The 23,119-nt window shown below is 48.7% G+C and overlaps 1 protein-coding gene across 4 annotated transcripts in view; it reads right to left on the reverse strand.

The window, feature by feature from the left end:
* The window catches only part of LOC140389709 (uncharacterized), a 34,010-nt gene extending 11,264 nt beyond the window's left edge, over positions 1-22,746 (reverse strand). For 3 of the 4 annotated variants that reach the window (XM_072474128.1, XM_072474129.1, XM_072474130.1), the window contains exons 1-7: positions 22,648-22,746; positions 16,182-16,277; positions 15,230-15,325; positions 13,294-13,482; positions 10,870-11,124; positions 9,535-9,672; positions 5,810-5,931 (exon numbers count right to left, since the gene is read on the reverse strand). In XM_072474128.1, coding sequence (XP_072330229.1) covers positions 5,810-5,931; positions 9,535-9,672; positions 10,870-11,124; positions 13,294-13,482; positions 15,230-15,325; positions 16,182-16,277; positions 22,648-22,702 — 951 coding nt within the window. In that variant the 5' untranslated portion in view covers positions 22,703-22,746. The remainder of the gene's footprint in view (positions 1-5,809; positions 5,932-9,534; positions 9,673-10,869; positions 11,125-13,293; positions 13,483-15,229; positions 15,326-16,181; positions 16,278-22,647) is intronic. The other variant, XM_072474131.1, reaches the window with a different exon arrangement.
* Positions 22,747-23,119: the final 373 nt, after the last annotated feature.

Consider the following 23,119-nt stretch of genomic DNA (forward strand, 5'->3'; position numbering starts at 1 on the left):
TGAATCCACCTTGCCAGCTCACCCCTGATCCCGTGTGACTTCACCTTTTGTACTAGTCTACCATGAGGGACCTTGTCAAAGGCCTTACTGAAGTCCATGTAGACAACATCCACTGCCCTACCTGCATCAATCATCTTAGTGACCTCCTCGAAAAACTCTATCAAGTTAGTGAGACACGACCTCCCCTTCACAAAACCGTGCTGCCTCTCACTAATACGTCCATTTGCTTCCAAATGGGAGTAGATCCTGTCTCGGAAGGGCGATGGTCGTGAGATTTCACCGCTTCAACGACAGAGAGGTTGTTTTGAGCTGGGCCAAGAAGGTACGGAGTAGCAGATGGGAGAATGCGGTGATACGAGCGTATCAGGACTGGAGCGCGGAGGTGGTGAAAAGGAGAGCGAGTTTCAATCGAGCCAAGGAGGTGCTGCATAAGAAGAAAGTAAAGTTCGGGATGCTGCAGCCGGCGCGATTATGGGTCACGTACCACGATAGACATTATTATTTTGAAACGTCGGAAGAAGCATGGACCTTCATCCAAAAAGAGAAACTGGACCAGAACTGAGGGAGTGATGTTGGGGGGGGGAAACGACAATGTTGATGTACAGAAATGTAAATTGGGGAAAGGGGGGTTCACTGTATCGGGACGGTCTTTGACAGGGGGGACACTGAGAAATGTGGGTACCAGTGGGGGGGGGAAAGGGACATAGGCGGGGGATGGGGAATGGGAACGGGGCTGTAGGGGGAGCTGCGCTATAGGGGGCGGGACGGTTCTAGGAAAGCGCGGGTCTTTTCCCGCGCTAGAGAGATGATGGCGGGAAGACAGGCGCAAGGAGGATGGGAGTTCCACACACGGGGGGGGGTCAAGGAGAGAGCGGGAGAAGCCGGGGTCAGTTGAAGTCAGCTGACTTTCGGAAGCAATATGGGGGGAGTAACCATGCTAGATGGGGATCTAGCCGGAGGGCGGGGTGGGGGGGGGATAACTGGGTTGCTGCTGCTGGGATCGAGAGGGTTGCTGGTAAGAGAAGAGGTGGTCGGGGTGGGAATGCGCCGCCTGGGGGACTGGTGGGTGCGCGGGACCTGGACGTGGGACTGGCCCAGAGTGGGTGATGGCTAGTCGACAGGGGGGGGCAGCCCCCCAATCCGGCTGATCACGTGGAACGTGAGAGGCCTAAATGGGCCGATTAAGAGGGCCCGAGTGTTCGCGCACTTAAAAGGACTGAAGGCAGACGTGGTCATGCTTCAGGAGATGCACCTGAAGGTGGCGGACCAGGTTAGGTTAAGGAAAGGATGGGTGGGACAGGTGTTCCACTCAGGGCTGGACGCAAAGAATAGAGGGGTGGCTATATTGGTGGGGAAACGGGTGTCGTTCGAGGCTAGGAACATTGTAGCGGACAGCGGGGGCAGATATGTGATGGTGAGTGGCAGACTGCAGGAAATGGAGGTCGTGCTGGTAAATGTATATGCCCCGAACTGGGACGATGAGGGATTTATGAAGCGGATGCTGGGACGTATCCCGGACCTGGAGGTAGGAAACCTGGTAATGGGGGGGGACTTCATTACCGTGCTGGACCCAGGGTTAGATAGATCTAGATCCAGGACCGGAAGAAGGCCGGCAGCGGCTAAGGTGCTTAGGGGGTTTATGGACCAAATGGGGGGAGTGGATCCGTGGAGATTTGCTAGGCCACTGGCCAAAGAGTTCTCCTTTTTCTCCCATATCCATAAGGTATACTCCCGGATAGATTTCTTTGTTTTGGGTAGGTCACTGATTTTGAGGGTGGAAGGAACGGAGTACTCGGCCATAGCTGTTTCAGACCATGAATTGGGTGGATCTGGAACTAGGAGAGGAGAGGGAACAGCGCCCACTCTGGTGACTGGATGTGGGATTATTGGCGGATGAGGGAGTCTGTGGAAGGGTGTGGAGATGTATCGAAAGGTACCTGGAGGCCAATGATGATGGGGAGGTCCGAGTGGGGGTAGTATGGGAAGCGCTGAAGGCAGTGGTCAGGGTAGAGTTGATCTCCATCAGGGCTTACAAGGGGAAAACAGAGGCCAAAGAGAGGGAGAGATTACTGGGGGAGATTTTGAGTGTGGATAAAAGATATGCGGAGGCCCCGGACGAAAGACTATATAGGGAGAGGCGAAGACTCCAGACGGAGTTTGACCTGCTGACCACAGGGAAGGCAGAGGCACAGTGGAGGAAGGCACAGGGGATGAGATACGAGTATGGGGAAAAGGCGAGTCGGCTGTTGGCCCACCAGCTTCGTAAGAGTCAGGGATGAAACGGGAACTACGGTGTGGAGTGCAGGGAAGGTAAATGAGGTGTTTAAGACCTTTTATGAGAGGTTATATAGGTCCCAACCCCGGAGGGAAAAGGGGGGATGCAGCAGTTTCTGGACCAACTAAGGTTCCCGAAGGTGGAGGAGCAGGAGGTGGCAGGCCTGGGGGCACCAATTGGGGTGGACGAGGTGACTAAAGGGCTGGGGAACATGCAGGCAGGGAAGGCCCCTGGACCTGACGGGTTCCCGGTGGAATTTTACAGGAAATACGTGGACTTGTTGGCCCCGCTGCTGGCAAGAACCTTTAACGAGGCCAGAGAAGGGGGGACTCTACCTCCGACAATGTCGGAGGCGACGATATCACTAATCCTGAAGTGAGATAAAGATCCGCTGCAATGCGGGTCTTAGAGGCCTATCTCGCTCCTAAATGTGGACGCCAAGTTGCTGGCAAAAGTGCTGACAATGAGGATAGAGGATTGTGTCCCGGGGGTGGTGCACGAAGACCAGACAGGGTTTGTAAAGGGGAGACAATGGAATGTCAACGTGCGATGGCTATTGGGGGTGATAATGATGCCCCAGCAGAGGGGGAGGCAGAGATAGTGGCAGCAATGGATGCAGAGAAGGCATTTGATAGGGTAGAGTGAGAGTATTTATGGGAGGTGCTGAGGAGGTTTGGGTTCGGGGAGGGGTTTGTTAGCTGGGTTAAACTCCTCTATGGGGCCCCAGTGGCAAGTGTAGTCACAAATCGGCAAAGATCGGAGTATTTTCGGTTACATAGGGGAACAAGGCAGGGGTGCCCTCTATCCCCATTACTGTTCGCGTTGGCAATTGAACTACTGGCCATAGCGCTGAGAGACTCTAGGAAATGGAGAGGGGTGGTTAGCGGGGGAGAGGAACACCGAGTGTCACTCTACGCAGATGACCTACTGCTGTATGTGGCGGATCCAGTGGGGGGGATGACAGAGGTTACGCAGATATTGAGGGAGTTTGGAGATTTCTCGGGATATAGGCTTAACATGGGAAAGAGTGAGCTTTCCGTAATACACCCTGGGGACCAGAGCAGAGGGATAGATGGCCTGCTGCTAAGGAGGGCGGAAAGAAACTTCCGATATCTAGGGATTCAGATAGCCAGAAGCTGGGGAACTTTACACAAACTCAATCTGACTCAGCTGGTGGAGCAGATGGAAGAGGATTTCAAAAGGTGGGATATGCTGCCGCTGTCACTGGCGGGCAGAGTGCAGGCGATTAAGATGATGGTCCTCCCGAGGTTTCTATTTGTGTTTCAATGTCTCCCCATCTTGATCACTAAGGCCTTTTTTAAGAAAATAGATAGGAGCATTATGAGCTTCGTGTGGGCAGGGAAGGCCCCGAGGGTAAGGAGGGGGTTCCTGCAACATAGCAGGGACAGAGGGGGACTGGCGTTGCCGAATTTGGGCGACTATTACTGGGCCGCCAATGTGGCGATGATCCGCAAGTGGATGATAGAGGGAGAGGGGGCGGCGTGGAAGAGGCTGGAGATGGCGTCCTGTAAAGGAACGAGCTTAATAGCGCTGGTGACGGCGCCGCTACCGCTCTCCCTGCAATGGCGGCGACAGAAGGGTGTGTTGGGAGCCTCGGTGTGGTCCCCGATCAGGAACAACCATAGGTTTGCCCCAGGAAGGTTGGGCGGAGGGTTCCAGAGCTGGCACCGGGCAGGAATTAGGAGAATGGGAGACTTATTTATAGATGGGATGTTTGCGAGCTTGGGAGCACTAGAGGAAAAGTATGAGCTGCCTCCGGGGAATATCTTTAGGTATATGCAGGTGAGGTCATTCACGAGACAACAGGTGAGCGAATTTCCGCTGCTCCCGACACAGGGGATCCAGGATAGAGTGCTTTCGGGGGTGTGGGTCGGGGAGGGCAAAGTGTCCGAAATATACCGGGAGATGAGAGAAGAGGGGAAGGAGCTGGTAGAAGAGCTGAAAGGAAAATGGGAAGAAGAGCTCGGGGAGGAGATTGAGGAGGGTTTGTGGGCTGATGCCCTAAGTAGGGTAAATTCCTCTTCCTCGTGTGCCAGGCTTAGCCTGATCCAATTTAAGGTGCTACATAGAGCACACATAACGGGAGCGAGGTTGAGCAGGTTCTTCGGCATGGAGGACAGGTGCAGGAGGCGGGGGAAGCCCGGCGAACCACACACATATGTTTTGGTCGTGTCCAGCACTGGAGGAGTATTGGAGGGGAGTGGCAAGAGTGATCTCGAAGGTGGTGACGGTCCGGGTCAAGCCAGGCTGGGGGGTTAGCTATATTTGGGGTAGCGGATGAGCCGGGAGTGCAGGAGGCGAAAGAGGCCGGTATTGTGGCCTTTGCGTCCCTGGCAGCCCGGCGAAGGATTTTACTCATGTGGAAGGAAGCAAAACCCCCCGGCGTGGAGGCCTGGATAAACGATATGGCAGGGTTCATAAAACTGGAACGGATGAAGTTTGCGCTGAGAGGATCGGCTCAGGGGTTCTCCAGGCGGTGGCAACCGTTCCTCGACTATCTAGCGGAACGTTAGGGGGAAAATAGATAGCCAGCAGCAGCAGCAGCCCAAAAAGAGGGGGGGGGAGGGAAGGGGGGGTGGGTAACCTGTTTTTGTTCTAGTTGTTGTGGGGGGAGAGCACTATTTCTTGTTACTTTGTTAGTTCACTACGTTATTTAAATAATGTTATCTATTAGTTATCATGCTACCGTTTTTGTTGATTTGTAAGGAGGAAAAATTGTGTTTGAAAACTTTAATGAAATATATTTTAAATAAAAAAGAACATGTGTAACTACTCATAAGATTAATAATTGAAATACAATTTTCCATTTGGAATTTTGTTATTCTGTAGTTTATCAAAATATATGGCAAATAACATTATCTCAATAGCCTTCTGCAGAAAGGCAGGATCTGGTATTGAAAAGATATCCCACAAATTATTATTGGTAAAAGGTTTTCCTGCATTTGGGAGGTACACGCTTCCAGTACAGTTTTGGGCTAATAACGATTAATTTAGGCACAATAGGTTTTATATATGAACTTACGAATTAGGAGCAAAGTCGGCCCCTCGGCCTCTTGAACCTGCTCTGCCATTGAAGAGGATCATGGTTGATCTGATTGTAGCCTTAGCTCCACATTTCCACCTACACTCGATAATCTTTCACTCCCCTTCTCATCAAGAATCTATCTAACTCTGCCCTAAGAATATTCAAAGAATGTTAAAGAAATTCTTCTATGCTGCTTCCATATCCCAATAATAATTACTTAAATATTTGTGAAGCAAAAAAGGACATTTTCTACATCCTAATAATTTCCTTTTTCAAACTCAAAACTATGTCGTTATAATGAAAATATTCTCCTCATATATTGTGGTTGATCCCAATTGTTCTCAGGAATTCAGAGTTGAAGCAGAAAACCATTCACATAACAACATGAAATAAAATATATTTTTCAAAGTCACTCAGTCGTTTAGTTGCGAAAGAGTCAATTGGTAGCACAGAATGTATACATTTCATGATTACTTTCCACAACGTACCTATTGGGTGTAGTTCTTAGTCAGAATGCGAAGTCTTTGAAGGACTTTCTCTCTTATTTGTTGATCGGCAAAATTCAGATCCTCACTTGTGACAGTAAATCTTAGAACAACTTTGCGAGGTGCTGCGCATAATGTGAAAAAGTAATTAGTGATTGAAGCAAGCTGTTGCCAGGATGTTCCTTAAATGTTTCAGTTCTTTGACTATGATATAGATAGGGGGTCAGTTAGCACAGTTGGCCGGACAGCTAGTTCGTGAAACCGAGCGACAGCAATAGCATGGGTAAAGTTCTGGTACCGGCTGAGGTTATCAACCGTGCCCCTCGCCTGAGGTGTGGTAACCATCAGGTTAAATCACCACCAGCCAGCTCTCTCTCAACAGGACAGAGAATACAGACTGCCATACTAGAGTTATAGCATTTGGCAGAGGTATACATGCCTGAGAAAAGAGTTGGCCCAAGTAGACGGGGCACAAATAATTGAGGGTAGGACGGTTGAGGAATAATGTTCAGGGAGATATTAAATACCTCTCAATTAAAGTATACTCCTGAGAGGAAGAGTAAAAGGGAGAATAACGTTCCATGGCTAAAGAAGGAAATCAAAGAGGACATAAAGGCAAAAACTGGTGCATACCATTGTGCAAAAGCTCGTAGTAAGATGGAGGATTGGGAAAACTTCAAGATTCTGCAAAAGGCTACTAAAAATAAAATGAAAAGAGCTAAGATGAGCTATGAAAGGAAACTAGCAGAAAACATAAACACTGATACCAAATGTGTCTATAAGTATAAAGGGGGAAGGGAATAGCTAAAGTAAATGTTGGCCCTTTAGAGGACACCTTAGGGTATTAAAGGACGTGGTGCAGAGATAATAGATGCATCGGTTATGATATTAAAAAATTCCCCGGATTTTCCAAAGATCATGTGGTGTTCTTGGCACCTTCTCCTTCTCAGCCTGTTGGACAGCTGGCTCTCCAAACTGGGTGGCTGCCATTTGCCCCTCTGCTACATGCACCACTGCTGCCTGCTCCCCTGCTGCAGTTTCTTCCTGCTACTCGAGGTACTCCCACTCGTATAGCCGCAGGGCATCCCCCATGGCTGTGACGACTAGCAGAAAGGCCACCATTGCTGGTTGAATTCCAATATCTAAGGTCGACATGTTTGCATGGTGCATACCCCCGTGCACAACCAGGTCCACCGTGCCACATTGTGGGGCCGATTGGCACTAGGGGATCCACGCCCGCAACTCCCTCCCCCCGCCCCCAATTGCCTCACCCCTGGCTCCATCGGCGGCCGGCTCAGGTGGGGGCCTCTGGCCCTGGCGGCCGTCCTTGATGCCAGGGGCACCGTTGGTTGGAAGTGCCTTCGCCAGGGGCTACTGTGGGTGTTGCCCTGGGTGGGCTGCTGTTAAGTGGTGGCCGGGTTGGTGGGGGGGGGGTTAGAGCAGGGGGGTGGTGTGGCTAGCAGGTGTGTTGGGGTGCTTTGGTGATGGGAGTGTGGGGGCACCATACGACCGATGACACAGATCAGAACCAAGGGCCAAGGTGGTGGTTAGTGGGTGTGCAGCAAGATGGCCGCTGTAATGGCAGACTGTGCCTGTGCATCACCCTAGTCCCGTGGGGCTGGGGTGTCACCCCAGCCACTCAGCCTGTTCCCGCTCTCCTCTTCCCCCTGCCCTGGCAGGGCCTCCCCACCCCAGCCAACACGGCCGGTGTCCGGGCTGGCAGCCCACGGTCGCTCCTCTCCGTGCCCTACCTCCTCTCTCCCTCCCACCACGCCGGTTTCACGATTTTTGAAAACACAAATGAACCGCGCCGTCGGGAACTCTGTCCATCAGAGGCGGAGAATCGGGGAGGCCCCAGAGAATACCGGGTCGGGCCCGCTAATGATATGCAAACAATGTCTACTCTACGTGTGGAGTGAAACATACTGATGCCGTTTTCGAGGTGACAGAGAATTGCGATTTGGTGTCAAATCGGCGCCTGCCGCAGTTTTGGCGCCAGAAGCTATTTTTCTGCTCAATCGCATTTCCCAATTTTGGCGACGGCTAATGGAGAATCCCGCCCAAGGATCTCAAAAAATTGAACAGCAGATAAACCTAGCCTTTTCACACTGCTACTGTGGAGTAACAACACAATGGACTATCAATAACCCGGATGCTGCCATCAAGTCAGAAAGCTATACTACCTTTCACACAAATGAATAATGTGACATATGAATTTCAGTTCTGGTGTGATGCCTGGTATGTAGGCCATATATCCCAAAGATCATATAAATCTCATGCCTCTTTGGCCAATCGCAACAAGCAAGTTGCTAATCTTATCCAATCAGCTTGTGCTAGCAAAACTTACAACATAGTGTTAATCATTAGAGGTGATTCCAAAATTGGACATAATAATCGTTATTAGTGTCACAAGTAGGCTTACATTAACACTGCAATGATGTTACTGTGAAAATCCCCTAGTTGCAGCTTCACCCCTTAAAGGATGTCATATTGGAGGATGTCATGGGAAACCTATGGTCCTGATCCCGGGACCTCCATTGAGGCTATAACAAATATAAGGGCCCTGTTGTTTTCAGATAGAATATGTACACACATTATGCCTGTTTCAACTTAACAAAATCAGTGACAGCCATTCTCTTGTTCATTGCCCAGGGCAATTCCTCGACCAATCAGAGTCAACCTGCCTGGTTTGCATTTCAATAAAGCTTGGCAGTTAACTGTCAGTCATCAATTAACTGGTGCATTCTCCATGACAATGGGCGCGATCCGCCATTGAAAGCCAAGAGACACCGCTCCCCGGATCTACCCGTCTCGCACACCTCACAAGATTCAACACAATCTCGCGAGACGTTGCAAGGTGAAACTCACCCACGATGGGCGGGATCACTTTTTAGCAAATCAGCATATTAGAACGAGGCAGTAAGCCTTACTCTAATGTGCAGATTCCCAAGGTGCCTGAGGCTTTAGGCATTTAATCCCTTTTCCTCGGGACCTTGGGTGAACGCCGTTTGGTACTGGCCCCACAAACGGGGACCGGGAAAACAGTACTTGTGGGGGTCGCCAAGGGGATTTGAGGCCCCAGCTGCATGCCCTTTGGGCAGTGTGGTGCCACCTGGGAACCTTGGCAGTGCCACCTGGGTACCCTGGAAGTGCCAGTCTGGCACCCTGGTAGTGTCACCTGGGTGTCATCCTGGCACTGCCAAGGTTCCCAGGTGGAACTAACAGATTTTCACTGCCAAGCTGGCATTGTTTTGCACACACGTGATCAGGCTGGTGTTGACCATGTTGGGGGACCAGGGGGATCCTCCCATATTGTGTTTGGGCTGGAGGGGGAGTTGGGGATTCTTTACGGGGCCTCAGAAATTGGGACACCATCTCTCACTACACAGGGAGTTCTGGCCCTTGTAAAAAATGGGGTTATGTGCGGCCTCGGCCGCATGTTCCTCGTTCGGCCCCTTATTCAAAGTTGGGCGCGATGAATAGCCATGTGTTTCTTGGCACTATGTTCCGTTTTGGAAAGATCGTGCCCAATATCTTCAGAATCCAATTGCCATCTATTTAGCACTCACTTCTCATGAAATATAAATTGTTGTTCCTTTTACATTTCGTATTCTTGTGAATGCAAGACAAGAAGCTTCAACATGTCTTTTTTCAGCAATATTCAAGTTCTGTCCTACCAAATGTTATTCACAATATAATTATTACCACATCTGCAACTTTCCTTTTACCTCTGCAACTTTTTCTGTCTGAATCCAATTCAAATCCAGTTCGGCAACTGCATTCATAGCCTCGGACGTCTTCAAACTTATTGCGGTCGATGCAAATCTGCTCACACTGATTATCTCCATTGCCGCATTCATCTGAATCTGGAAGTTCAATGATGGAAGCAGTTCAACTACATGGAAATGTAATTAGTGCAACGTCTCATTGTTTACAGTACAGTAATAAAGAGGAAATGTCCGTGTGCTAACAGGCAACGGTTCTCGGCCCTGCGATCTTCCCTTCCAGTGAGTGAAAATCCAGAGTTTGAAATGTAATGATGAAGACACTGTTATGGGGTCACCAAAGTCCTTTCCTTCTTCAGGCTCCCACTTCAATCCCCACCTCTTGGCACCCAACCAGGCACTGCTGCCTGGCGCCCTGGCAGTTGCAATTTTGCAGAGCCAACCTGGCACTCCCAGGGGCTGCTAAGGCCTCCAAGCCCGTCCCCCCTGGTGATGCCATAACGTCTTTCCAGAGAATTAAACGGTGGCTCATAGAATTTACAGTGCTGAAGGAGGCCATTCAGCCTGTCGTGTCTTCACCGGCCCTTGCAAAGAACACCCTACTTAAGCCTCCACCCCATTCCCGTAACCCAGTGACCCCACCTACTGTTTATTTTGGACACCAAGGGCAATTTAGCATGGCTAATCCACATAACCTGCACATTTTTGGACTGTGGGAGGAAACTGGAGCGCCGACAGTGACCCAAACTGGGAATCGAACCTGGGATCCTGGAGCTTTGAAGCAACAGTGGTAACCACTGTGCTACTGTGCTGCTCCAAGAAGGTTCTCATTGAGAAACCCTTGGACAGGAGGCGGGGGGCGAGGGGAGCTGTTCCGCTGACAGAAGGGCTTTGGCGGGGACTGGTTGGGGGTGGTCCGGGGTGACAAGGGGAGTTAGAGGGGGGCACTATCTGGCAGGCCGGGCCGCGTGCGGCCTGCGCCATGTTGTATGGCACAGCCACCTCAGTCCGCCGCTGTGCGCATGCGAGGCCACGGACCCGGCCATTCTGCGTCCCTATCTGCTGGTAAAGCCGGGGGCTTTACGTGGTGTGGCTGACAGCACACACCGGGTGGAGCATCAGTGCGGGGGCGGCGCCAACCTTTTGGTCGAAAGACAAAACACTTACTCCGGATATAGCCACAATATCGGAGAATCCAGCCCAAGAACTCTGGGAAACCCTTCTTTCCGGATTTCCCAGCAGCTACCTCTCTCTGCTGTTCCCTTCCCACCTCCTCAGTGTTCTTAAGTCTGGAAGCATTGTAAATTTGACAATTTAGATTTTATTTCATAACTTTACCTGTGGTAACATTCAAAGTGCGTGTTAGAATTCTGTTGACGTTATCAATAAAGTGAATGTTCAGTGTATAAGTTTGACCTGGGAGTAAATCAATAAAACTACAGGTGATTCTGCTGAAGTTGAAAGTACAAAAATATGATCCGTCTTCAGGAGATCTCTCAATAATATAACATCCACATGATTCGAAGGTCTGATCGATCCATCTTAAGGTGAAGTTCCGGTTTCCGACATTTTCTGTTGTAATGTTTCCAAGATCTGAAACAAAATATACCATAGAGAATAATTTAAGTTAATAATTAAGTAAAGCACGGAAGGATAGTAGTAAAAAGGGGACAAAAGGAAAAATTAAATGAGATATCTCCTTGCTGGTATTTTAGGGTGCACTTTGAAACAGTAATAGAGACTGAGGACTGGAGAAGAGGGAGCATTACAATTATAAAAAAAGGAACCGTAAAAAAAACCACAAAAATAGTGATGCTTAAGCCTGGCATCTGCAGTAGTTAGAATATTGGCAGGCAGCCTGAAGTGAATAATGAGCACCTAGAGAAATGAAAAGGTATCAGCTTAGCTTTATGGAAGATAGTTAATGTACATAGTGGAAAAGAAGCACTCAGTAGCTGAAGTGGGGGCTGAGTGTCCTGCCACGGAGTGGGAACTACGGCAGAACAGAAATATAAACCTTGTCCCTGCTGGGGTTTCTGGTCGGGTCATTTACATAAAACAAGGGTCAGCATCAATACATCTTGGATGCCAGTTGCATGCGGGCAAAGCTGGTAGTCTGGCTTGAAACATCTGGTGGAATTGAATTCAGTTTAATTTCTCATGGGTCCAATATTACTTTCTCATCCAGCTATTTTTCAAAGTGTTCTAGGCCACACCCTTAACCTGCAATGTTCCTCTGGATAAAAACGGATGATGAAAATCTGAAATAAAAACATAAAATTCTGGAAATACTCAGCAGGCCTGGCAGCATCAGTGGAAAGATTAACAGAATCAATGCTTCAAGTAGAATATGACTCTTCTTCAGAACTGAAGGTAGGTAGAAATCTGATGGGTTATATTCTGTTGAATGGAGGGGGAAAAAGAACAAAGTGAAGGTCTTGGATAGAGAGTGGAAGAGATTAATTGACAAAGTTATCATAGAATCAAAGGCAAAGGGAAAGTAATGTGCCTTTGAGCTCCTAACACAGTAGCACAGTGGTTAGCACTGCTGCTTCACAGCACCAGCGACCCTGGTTCGATTATCGGCTTGGCTCACTGTCTGTGCGGAGTCTGCACGTTCTCCCCATGTCTGTGTGGGTTTCCTCCGGGAGCTCTGGTTTCCTCCCACAAGTCCCAAAGATGTGCTATTAAGTGAATTGGACATCCTAAATTCTCCCTCAGTGTATCCGAACAGGAGCCGGCGTTATGGCGATTAGGAACCTTTCATAGTAACTTCATTGCATTGTTAATGTAAGCCTACTTGTGACACTAATCTAGATTATGATTATTAAAAAATTGAAAAATGAAATGAAAAACGAAAATCGCTTATTGTCATAAGTAGGCTTCAAATGAAGTTACTGTGAAAAGCCCCTAGTCGCCACATTCCGCGCCTGTTCGGGGAAGCCTGTTTCAAGATTTCTAAAAGCACAAGTGAACCTCGCCATCGTGAATTCGCCCCAGTGGAGACGGAGAATCGTGGAGGCCCCTGGGAATACTGGGCCAGGCCCGCTAATGATATTCCAAAAGCGTTTACTGTATGTGCGGAGTGGAATGCTTTGACGCCACTGTCGAGGCATTGGACAATTGTGATTTAGCGTGAAACTTGCACCTGCCACAATTTTGGTGTCAAAACCGATTCTTCGTCCAATCACGTTTCCCGATTCCGGCATCAGCCGGCGAATAACCCCGCCCAATGGGTTCAAAGTTTATCTTGGGTCATGCAACATGAGTAAGTCAAAAGCTGCCAATTATACTCACCGATATTCACTTCTAGTGACTTTGGTAGAACTGACAAACTGATGCGATGCTGCCTTTTTCGTACTGTCACCTTAGCCAGATTTCTACCCCAAGATTGTTGGGCGAATGGTCAGAAGAAAATGTATAGGTTCCAGTGATTAAGAGCAGAATTACAAAGAGCTCTGGTTTGGTCACAGGTGGGGTGCTAGAAACATACCAGGATGTTTATTTTTAACATTGGTACTGAATAGTTGGGTTGCAATAGTCTTTTCCATTCCTGGTATTTTACCGTAATTGGGAAGAGCCAGGACTTGTTTGTTGGTTTTCAATAAGTAAGATTTGAAATCTCAGCTTCTACCATGGGATAAAAGATACTTTGCAGATTTGGTTGTTTCTATTTTTACATTCTTCTCTCATAAAATCACAAAGAAGCAAATAATTAAAATGCTCAGGAATCATATATATGAGAAATAAATGCTACAGTACCTTGTTTAGTAAATTCAGGGCATGATGCATTGGTAATCCTTGTCGTTGCGCTAGTAGGTAGAGAATGTGTGGTCATGACAATAGTGGAACCAATAGTAGATGTTTCAATGGTTGAAGATGGAGTACTGAATTGTTGAGAAAATGCTGTAGATCTTGTTGCTGCTCCAGAGGTCGTCATGTTCTGCATAACTATGGAAAATTTAAGATTAAACAGAGTCATCATAAAAATAAACCGGGAATAAGAGAGTGTGGTGAATTTGCAAACTGCGCTTATATTTCTGTCCTGTATTAGGTGAAATTCTATTCCATGTTCATTTCTTAGTGTTTCAATTTGAGATTAGATGCACGGGAGCACATTGGTTAGCACTGTTGCTTCACAGCAACAGGTCCCAGGTTCGATTCCCGGCTTGGGTCACTGTCTGTGCAGAGTCTGCACGTTCTCCCCGTGTCTGCTTGGGTTTCTTCTGGGTGCACCGGTTTCCTCCCACAAGTCCCAAAAGATGTGCTGTTAGATGAATTGGACATTCTGAATTCTCCCTCAGTGTACCCGAACAGACGCCGGAGTATGATGACTAGGGATTTTCACAGTAACTTCATTGCAGTGTTAATGTAAGCCTACATGTGACAATAATAAAGATTATTATTATTGTAAGAACTAAAATCACAATTAGTTTCGGCAGAATTGGGTGGGAAAGCATGGAATTCTTCATGCACAATGCAAGTGATAAGAGCATTATCAACATGTATCCCTTTTATGATGAGCAATCATTAAATTGAAATAAATTATAACTGTTGAAGCTGGCGATGTTGTTGCTGTGGAAGAATTCACAGTTGTAGTTGCTTCTGTTGAAGTGCTTCCTTCTGAGGTTCAAGATCCAAAATTAGCAAGAATAAGAATCTAGTCAGATTAGTCTTTTTTATTGATTTTACTTCGGCATCAAATTTGGACCCGCAAAGTAACTACCCCAGTAACAAGAAACCTTGTCATTTGGGCGAAATTCTCCGTTATCGGCGCAAAGTCTGCCGATCGGCGCAAAAAACGGCGCAAATCCGACCTGCATCACGCCGCCAAAAACGTCGCGAAGTCTCCGGCCCGAAATGGGCTAGCAGCGACGTGACGGGATCCGCGCTTGCTCATGTGGTTCACGCCGTGCAGCGTCATACACGCCGCACGGCGTGACGGCTCATAAGGACGCGCTGCTTCCCCCCACCCGACCGGAACACCCGACCGGAACACCCGACTGGATGGCCGGCCGCCGCTCAGCATTGAGGTTCCAGTCACGGGATGTGGAGGCGCACCTGGATGCAGTGGAGCAGAGGAGGGAGGCCCTGTATCCCGGGCACGGCTGCAGAGTTGCCCCACGCCACAGTCGGCGTCTGTGGAGGGAGGTGGCAGAGGCCGTCACCGCTGTGGCCCTGACACCACAGACAGGCACCCAGTGCCACATTGAAGGAGAGTTCATGATAACTGATACATGAATCAAGCTTTTATTCGTTATGGGACAAGGCATATCCATTATTAGGAAAGATAGGAATGTCACTGAATGAGCATGTTTATTGATTTTGTTATGACATCAAATCTTGAATGAAGTAGTGATTGTCGGCGTTGTGACAAGAAGCACAAACATCCCTGTGTTTTATTAGCTTCAGTTCATTTGTGAGATTGCAAAATAGGATTTGAAAATTTGAAATGTGTCCAAGAATTCAAACATGTTGATGGTTCTGGAAATGTCCTGACTTTTAATGGCTGAACTGATATTTTAGCAATGGAAATGTAAGGTTATTCGCAGGCATGAAATCATGAAAATATAGAAGACTGTTACAATTTCACAAATGTTGATGATGATATTTCAGGTACGACTGGTTCACTGCTTGTTTAACATATGAATTATCAGTTAGAGGTTAAACATTGTCAATTGGATAGCACTGAAAATACCTGTTGTTTCATTTGTTGATGTTGAAGCTGAAGTGTTTAAAGCTGTGGTTACCATTGTAGATGGTTCAGTTGATGTTGAAGTCGATGGTGATGTTGCTGTTGATGATAATAGAGTTGTCAGTGAGGTAAAGCAGTAGCCCAATTAATTGCAGCAAAAAGCAGATAAATTGAACAAGATAAGGACTATCTGGATCTCCAAGTTAAGGAGTACATATTGTATTTTTAAGTATGTTGTTCCAAGATATTTTGCTGTTAATATAGAGTTTTCGACTACAGACAGTACAAACTTGTATGCTCAATTTAATTTAATGAGTTTACAAAAAACCAATGAATATCATTGGTTGCATTTATTGTTTTTTATAAATGAAGAGTACCCAATTATTTTTTTCCAATTAAGGGCAATTTAACGTGGCCAATTTGCCACATCTGCACATTTGTGGGTTGTGGGGTGACAGAGGGAGAAATTGCAAACTCCACACAGACAGTGACTCGGAGATGGGATCGACACCGGGTCCTCAGTGCCGAAGGCAGCAGTGCTAACCAGTATGCCACCGTGCCGCCCAGGATCCATTTCTTTGGTGCAAAAGGTATCACCAACATTTGTATTGCTATTATAGCATTGCCAGGGTGCATGGATGGTACTGCCAGGTTGGTACTGCTAGGGTCCCAGAAGCACTTCGAAGGTGCCATGTGGGTAGTGCCATGGATCCGGGGTGCCAGTTTGTAACTGTCAAGAGTTGGGCCTGGAGGCGTGGTGAGGGGAAGTTCCCAGCGGCCGAGAGAACGCTGTATAGTTTACAGCGGAAGTGAATGTGATTTTTGTATGATCCCATTGAAGGAGCGTCACATAGGTTGATGATGATATTCAAGGTAAGGCTGGATCACTGCTTGTTTTACGTATCAGTTATCAGTTAGAGGTTGAACATTGACAATTGGATAGCACTGGAAATACCTGTTGTTTCACTTGTTGCTGTTGAAGCTGAAGTGTTGAAAGCCGTGGTTACCATTGTAGATGGTTCAGTTGATGTTGAAGTCGCTGGCGATGTTGCTGTTGATGATAATAGAGTTATCAGTGAAGTGAAGCAATAGCCCAATTAATTGCAGCAAAATGCATATAAATTCAACAAGATAAGGTGAACAACATGAAAAAAAATCATGTGAGATTTGAAAATTTGAGTGCTGTGATGCTCATTCGCAGACTACCAAGGATCTCGAATTTAAGGATTACATGGGGTATTCTGAAGTACGAAGTTACAAGATGTTTCGACTACAGGCAGTACAAACTTGTCTGCTCAATTTTATTTGGAGTTTACAAAGTACCAATGAATATCATTGTTTGCTGTTCATTTCTGCAGATGGTATCACCAACATTTGTACTTTATCCTGTCAATAATAATAATAATCTTTAGTGTCACAAGTAGGATTACATTCACAAAGCAATTAATTTACGGTGAAAAGTTACTGTGATAAATTGATGTTGTCATATATTCTAATCATAGAAAGGTAAATTAACAGCGGAAATCAGGTAATTATGATAAATTGCGTGCGTGATTTAGCAAACACTTTGCACTCGGCACAGATCCGTGCGTGCTGGGTTAAACCCGGTGATGCACGATCAATTACAACTAAAGACGAGGTAGTAACATAACTGAAGGCTTTAATAGACTAGAACTGTTCCTCAGCAGCTTCGGTACAGAATGAGGGCTGCTGGGACGGCACCGGTTCTTATACCCTGCCTGTCAGGGCGGAGCTACATACCAAACAGCCAATGGTAAACTCGTAGGTTTAACCAATGGTCTGCAGCCTCTCGGGTACTGCAATACCTGATAATACCACATTCACCCCCTGTTAAAAAAGAGTCCGGCGGGGGTGGTGGCCAGTGGTTACAATTGCTTTTAACATGGTATGATCAGATATGGAGGTACCGTGATACCTCCTTACAGGGTTTTCGAGAATATTTACAAGCGTGGAAGATATATATATTCAGTGTTCATTTACAGTTACAGTTACATAGAAATTTCATAGAATTTACAGTGCAGAAGGAGGCCATTTGGCCCATCGAGTCTGCACCGGCTCTTGGAAAGAGCACCCTACTGAAGCCCACACCTCCACCCTATCCCCATAACCCAGTAACCCCACCCAACACTAAGGGCAATTTTGGACACTAAGGACAATTTAACATGGCCAATCCACCTAACCTGCACATCTTTGGGCTGTGGGAGGAAACCGGAGTACCCGGAGAAAACCCACCCACCGGGTTACAGTGAAGCAATCAGTCGGTCGGGTGGCCTGGTCATCCTCCTGGATCGTCTGAGCTTCGGTGGTGATTCTGGTGGGGGTCCAGGCGTCTGCGACTCCGGGAGCGTGGCTTCTGCCTCCATGGCAGCTTCGTCACCCCTAGATGGCGCTGGTGGGGCAAACGGTTGACACGAGAGGGGGGCACCTGTAGGGGGCGTCGGTCGGTGGGAGGGCCTAGGCAGGAGCGGCAGGAGGACTGACCCTCCTGTGAGATGCTGTGGAGGGGGGGGTGGTGGTAATGGTTCGGGTGCGCGTGGGGTTCCGGCGGGCGCCAGGTCCCGAAGGGAAACTGTATCTTGCCGGCCGTCAGGGAACGCCACGTAGGCGTACTGGGGGTTAGCGTGCAGCAGGTGGACCCTCTCGACCAACGGGTCCGACTTGTGCGCCCGCACATGCTTCCGGAGCAGGATGGGTCTGGGTGTTGCTCGCCAGGTTGGGATTGAGGTCCCAGAGGAGGACTTCCTGGGGAAGACAAGGAGACGTTCATGAGGTGTCTGGTTGGTAGTTGTACAGAGCAGTGACCGGATGGCGTGGAGGGCCTCCGGGAGGACTCCTTGCCAGCGGGAGACTGGGAGATTCCTGGATCGTAGGGCCAGTAGAACGGTCTTCCAGACCATTCCGTTCTCCCTCTCTACTTGCCCATTTTCCTGGGGGTTGTAACTGGTCGTCCTGCTTGAGGCAATACCACTGTTGAGCAGGAATTGACGCAGTTCGTCGCACATAAAGGAGGACCCCCCTATCACTGTGTATGTACGCGGGGAAACCGAACAGTGTAAAGATACCCTGGAGGGCCTTGATGACGGTGGTTGCGGTCATGTCTGGGCAGGGGATGGCGAATGGGAACCGGGAGTACTCGTCAATGGCGCGCATCGTGGCCTTTGCAATATCTGCTTTGATGCGGCTGAAGTCCTGGCGGGCCTCCGTCGACAGGGGAAAGGTTGTGGACTGGATTAGGGGTCGGGCATTGTCTGCGTAGTTAGGGACCCACTGGGCGTAATTACTGAAAAACCCGAGGCATCGCTTCAGGGCCTTGGGGCAGTGAGGGAGGGGGAACTCCATAAGGGGGCGCATGCGTTCAGGATCGGGGCCGATAACTCCATTTCGCACTACGTAGCCGAGGATGGCTAGGCGGTCGGTGCTAAATACGCATTTATCCTTATTATACGTTAAGTTAAGGATTTTCGCGGACTGGAGACATTTTCGGAGGTTGGCGTCGAGGTCCTGCTGATCATGGCCGCAGATGGTGACGTTATCAAGATACGGGAACGTTGCGCGTAAGCCATACCGGTCAACCATTCGGTCCATCTCGCGTTGGAAGACCGAGACACCGTTATTGACACCAAAGGGAATCCTTAAAAATTGATAGAGCCGCCCATCTGCTTCGAAGGTAGTGTATTTGCGGTCACTGGTACGGAGGGGTAGCTGATGGTAGGCGGACTTGAGATCCACCATGGGGAAGACCTTGTATTGCGCGATCCTGTTTACCAGGTCGGATATGCGGGGGAGAGGGTACGCATCCAGCTGCGTAAACATGTTGATGGTCTGACTGTAGTCAATGACCATCCTATGTTTCTCCCCGGTCTTTACCACAACTACTTGAGCTCTCCAGGGACTGTTGCGAGCTTCAATGATCCCTTCCCTCAGTAGCCTTTGGACATCTGACCTGATGAAGGTCCGGTCCTGAGCACTGTACCATCTGCTCCTGGTGGCGACGGGTTTGCAATCCTGGGTGAGGTTTGCAAACAGGGAAGGCGGGTCGACCTTAAGGGTCGCGAGGCCACAGACAGTAAGGGGGCTACAGGGCCGCCGAATCTGAAGGTCAGGCTTTGCAAGTTACATTGGAAGTCCAACCCCAGGAGTGTAGCCGCGCAGAGGTGCGGCAGGACATAAAGGCGGAACTTGTTGAATTTCCTGCCTTGGACCGTGAGATTTGCGAGGTAGAACCCCTTTATCTCCACCGAGTGTGACCCGGAGACCAGGGAGATTCTTTGGCTTACAGGGCGGGTAACATGTGAACAGCGCCTTACCGTGTCGGGGTGTATAAAGCTCTCCGTGCTCCCAGAGTCGATCAGGCAGGACGTCTCGTGGCCGTTGATGAAGACCGTCGTTGTTGCTGTTGCGAATGTCCGAGGTCGATTCTGGTCCAGAGTCACCGAGTCCAGATGAAGTAGTTGCGGGTTTTGATCGGGCAGCGTGTAGTCGGCCGAGCTGGGGGCCCCACCCAAGATGGCGTCTCCCATGGGTCGCACATGGTGGTCGATAATGGACAAAATGGTGGCGGGGATGGACAAAATGGCGGCGCCCATCCGTCCAGCGCGGTGTCCGAGGGGCAAGATGACCACGCCCGTGGGTCGCACGTAGCCCTAGGATAGTGGGGTGGCGGTGAGTGCTGGCCACCTGGGGCCTGAAGGGAAGGTTGCCGCGGCGGTCCGGAGTCGCTGGAGACCGCGGCCAGGGCTCGTGCCTGGCAGACCCCCACAAAATCGCCCTTCTTGCCGCACCCTTTGCAAGTGGAGGTGCGGGCCGGGCAGCGCTGGCAGGGGTGCTTTTCCTGCCCGCAGAAGAAACAGCGGGGCCCGACGGGGTTAGCGGGCCATCTTAAAGCGCAGGCCTGCGGGGACCCGGGAAAGGTCTGTGGTGCTGCCGCTCAGGGGGCCGCCGCGAGGTCGGGCGCATAGGACTGCGCGTTTCTGGAGGCAACGTCCATGGACCCTGCCAGGGCCTGTGCCAGGGCCTGGGGCACTCTAAGTCCCAAGGTGCCTTTCTCTAAGAGTCTTTGGCGGATCTCTGAGGAGCTCATACCTGCTACGAAGGCAACCTGGATTAGGGGTTCCGTGTGCTCGCTCCCCGAAACCAGCGGGCAGCCACAGTTTCTGCCCAGCACCAGTAGCGCACGGTAGAACACCTCCAACGATTCCCCGGGGCTTTGCCGTCTAGTTGCAAGCAGGTGACGTGCGTAGACCTGATTTACAGGGTGATATAATGTCCGTTTAACAGTTCGATTGCAGCATCGAAGTCCTCCGCCTCATCGATGAGGGTGTAGATCCCAGGGCTTACCCTTGAGCGCAGGAGATGCAGTTTCTGTTCTCCTGAGGGGGTGCCTCCGGCCGTCTCGAGGTAGCCTTTAAAGCACGCCAGCCAGTGCTTAAATATTGCCGCTGGGTTCTCCACGTGGGGGCTGAGTTGCAGACACTCCGGCTTGATTTGGAGATCCATCCTTTCAGCTTAAGTCTAGTCTATTAAATTGATGCACGATCAATTACAACGAAAGACGAGGTAGTAACATAACTGAAGGCTTTAATAGACTAGAACTGTTCCCCAGCAGCTTCGGCACAGAATGAGGGCTGCTGGGATGCCACCGGTTCTTATACCCCGCTTGTCAGGGCGGAGCTACATACCAAACAGCCAATGGTAAACTCCGAGGTTTAACCAATGGTCTACAGCCTCTCGGGTACTGCAATACCTGATAATACCACACCCGGGAGAGCCCAAAATCGGGCTGGGCTAGATCCAGAAATGCATATTTAAATGCGCCATTGAAATGAGTCATTCAATTACCCATACGTCGGTTCACCCTGTCCCTGGGAGCAAACGGCGATGCCTGCGGGACCTCGCCAAGGCGTCATTAAGGACATGGCAACACAAGCACTCCTTGGTTCTGGAGGTCCTGCAGCTGCTGCTTGAGGCGGTCCTTAAGGGGTGCTGGGACCCTGCGAGATGCGTGCACCACAGGCGTGGCATTCGGTTTTAATAAAATCTTGTAGGTGTACGGGAGAGTGCCCATGCCCTCGAAGATGTTGTGGTACTTGTTGATAATGGCGTTGAGCTGCGCCCTGAAGTCAGTGTCCTGAAAGGCAGAGGTGTCAGCAGAAGAGAGAGAGTGAACTCTCTGAACTAGGTTCAACAGCTTGCATGCCTGCGTGCCAAGCAGGGAGGCTTTCGAGGAGCCCACGATTTCAAAGGGAAATGCTCAAAGCTGTGGTTAGCATTGTAGATGATTCAGTTGATGTTGAAGTCGATGGTGATGTTGCTGTTGATGATAATAGAGTTGTTAGTGAAGTGAAGCAATAGCCCAATTAATTGCAGCAAAAAGCATAAAGATTCAGCAAGATAAGGTCAACAACATGAATAAAATTCATGTGAGATTTGAAAATTTGAGTGCTGTGATAGTTATTCGCAAACTCCCCTGGATCTCCAATGTAAGGAGTACATGTTGTATTCTGAAGTACGATGTTATAAGATGTTTTGACTACAGGCAGTACAAACTTGTCTGCTCAATTTTATTTAGAGTTTACAAAGTACCAATGAATATCATTATTTCCTGTTCATTTCTGCAAATGGTATCACCAACATTTGTACTTAACCCTGTCAATAATAATAATAATCTTTAGTGTCACAAGTCGGATTACATTAACAAAGCAATGAAGTTACTGTGAAAACCTGGATCGCTCCATAAGTTGTCATATATTCTAATCATAGAAATGTTAATTAACAGCGAAAAACATGTAATTATGATAAATTGTTGGCCCGATTCAGCAATCACGTTGCACTTGGCACGGATCTAGACGTGCTGAGTGAAACCCGGGGGAGTCCCAAACCAGGCGGGAAGATCCAGAAATGCATGTTTAAATACGCCATTGAAATGAGTCATTCAAATATCCGTAAGCCGGTTCACCAAGAACCCGGGAGCAAACGGTCATGCCTGCGGGACCTCGACAGGGCGCTATTTAGGACGGGGCAGCACAAACGTAGACCACGTGTAATGGCACCTTGGGTACATCTCACAAAGCAGTAGAAACCCCGAGTGGTCAGGTACACAGGGTGGTATCCTCGGTCACGAAGGCCCTGTTCCTGTGCTGTATTTATCTTTGCTTGTACTGTCACTGCTTTATTTCGTGGCATCTGCAGCTCCCTCTGGTGGTTATTCACAGTACTAATTAACCCTTGTAATGCTGATAGTTATGATAATACCACATTCACAGGCATGAAAATATGGAAGGCTGTTACAATTTCATAACTGTTGATAATGATATTCAAGGTAAGATTGGTTCACTGTTTGTTTAACATATGAGTAATCAGTTACAGATTAAACATTGACAATTAGATAGCACTGGAAATACCTGTTGTTTCACTTGTTCCTGTTGAAGCTGAAGTGTTGAAAGCTGTGGTTACCATTGTAGATGGTTCAGTTGATGTTGAAGTCGATGGTGATGTTGCTGTTGATGATAATAGAGTGTCAGTGAAGTGAAGCAATAGCCCAATTAATTGCAGCAAAAAGCAGATAAATTGATCAAGAGAAGGTCAACATAATGAATACAAACCATGGAAGATTTGAAAATTTGAAAATGCTGTGATACTTATTTGCAGTCTACCCTAGATCTCCAGTTTAAAAATAAATAAATTTAGAGTCCCCTATTCATTTTTTTCCAATTAAGGGGCAATTTAACATGGCCAATCCACCTAGCTTGCACATCTTTTTGAGCTGCGGGGGCGAAACCCACGCAAACACGGGGAGAATCAGCAAACGGACAGTGACCCAGAGCAGGGATCGAACCTGGGACCTCGCCGCCATGAGGCCGCAGTGCTAGTCCA

This window comes from Scyliorhinus torazame, chromosome 14 (genome assembly GCF_047496885.1).
Source record: "Scyliorhinus torazame isolate Kashiwa2021f chromosome 14, sScyTor2.1, whole genome shotgun sequence".
NCBI lineage: Eukaryota > Metazoa > Chordata > Chondrichthyes > Carcharhiniformes > Scyliorhinidae > Scyliorhinus > Scyliorhinus torazame.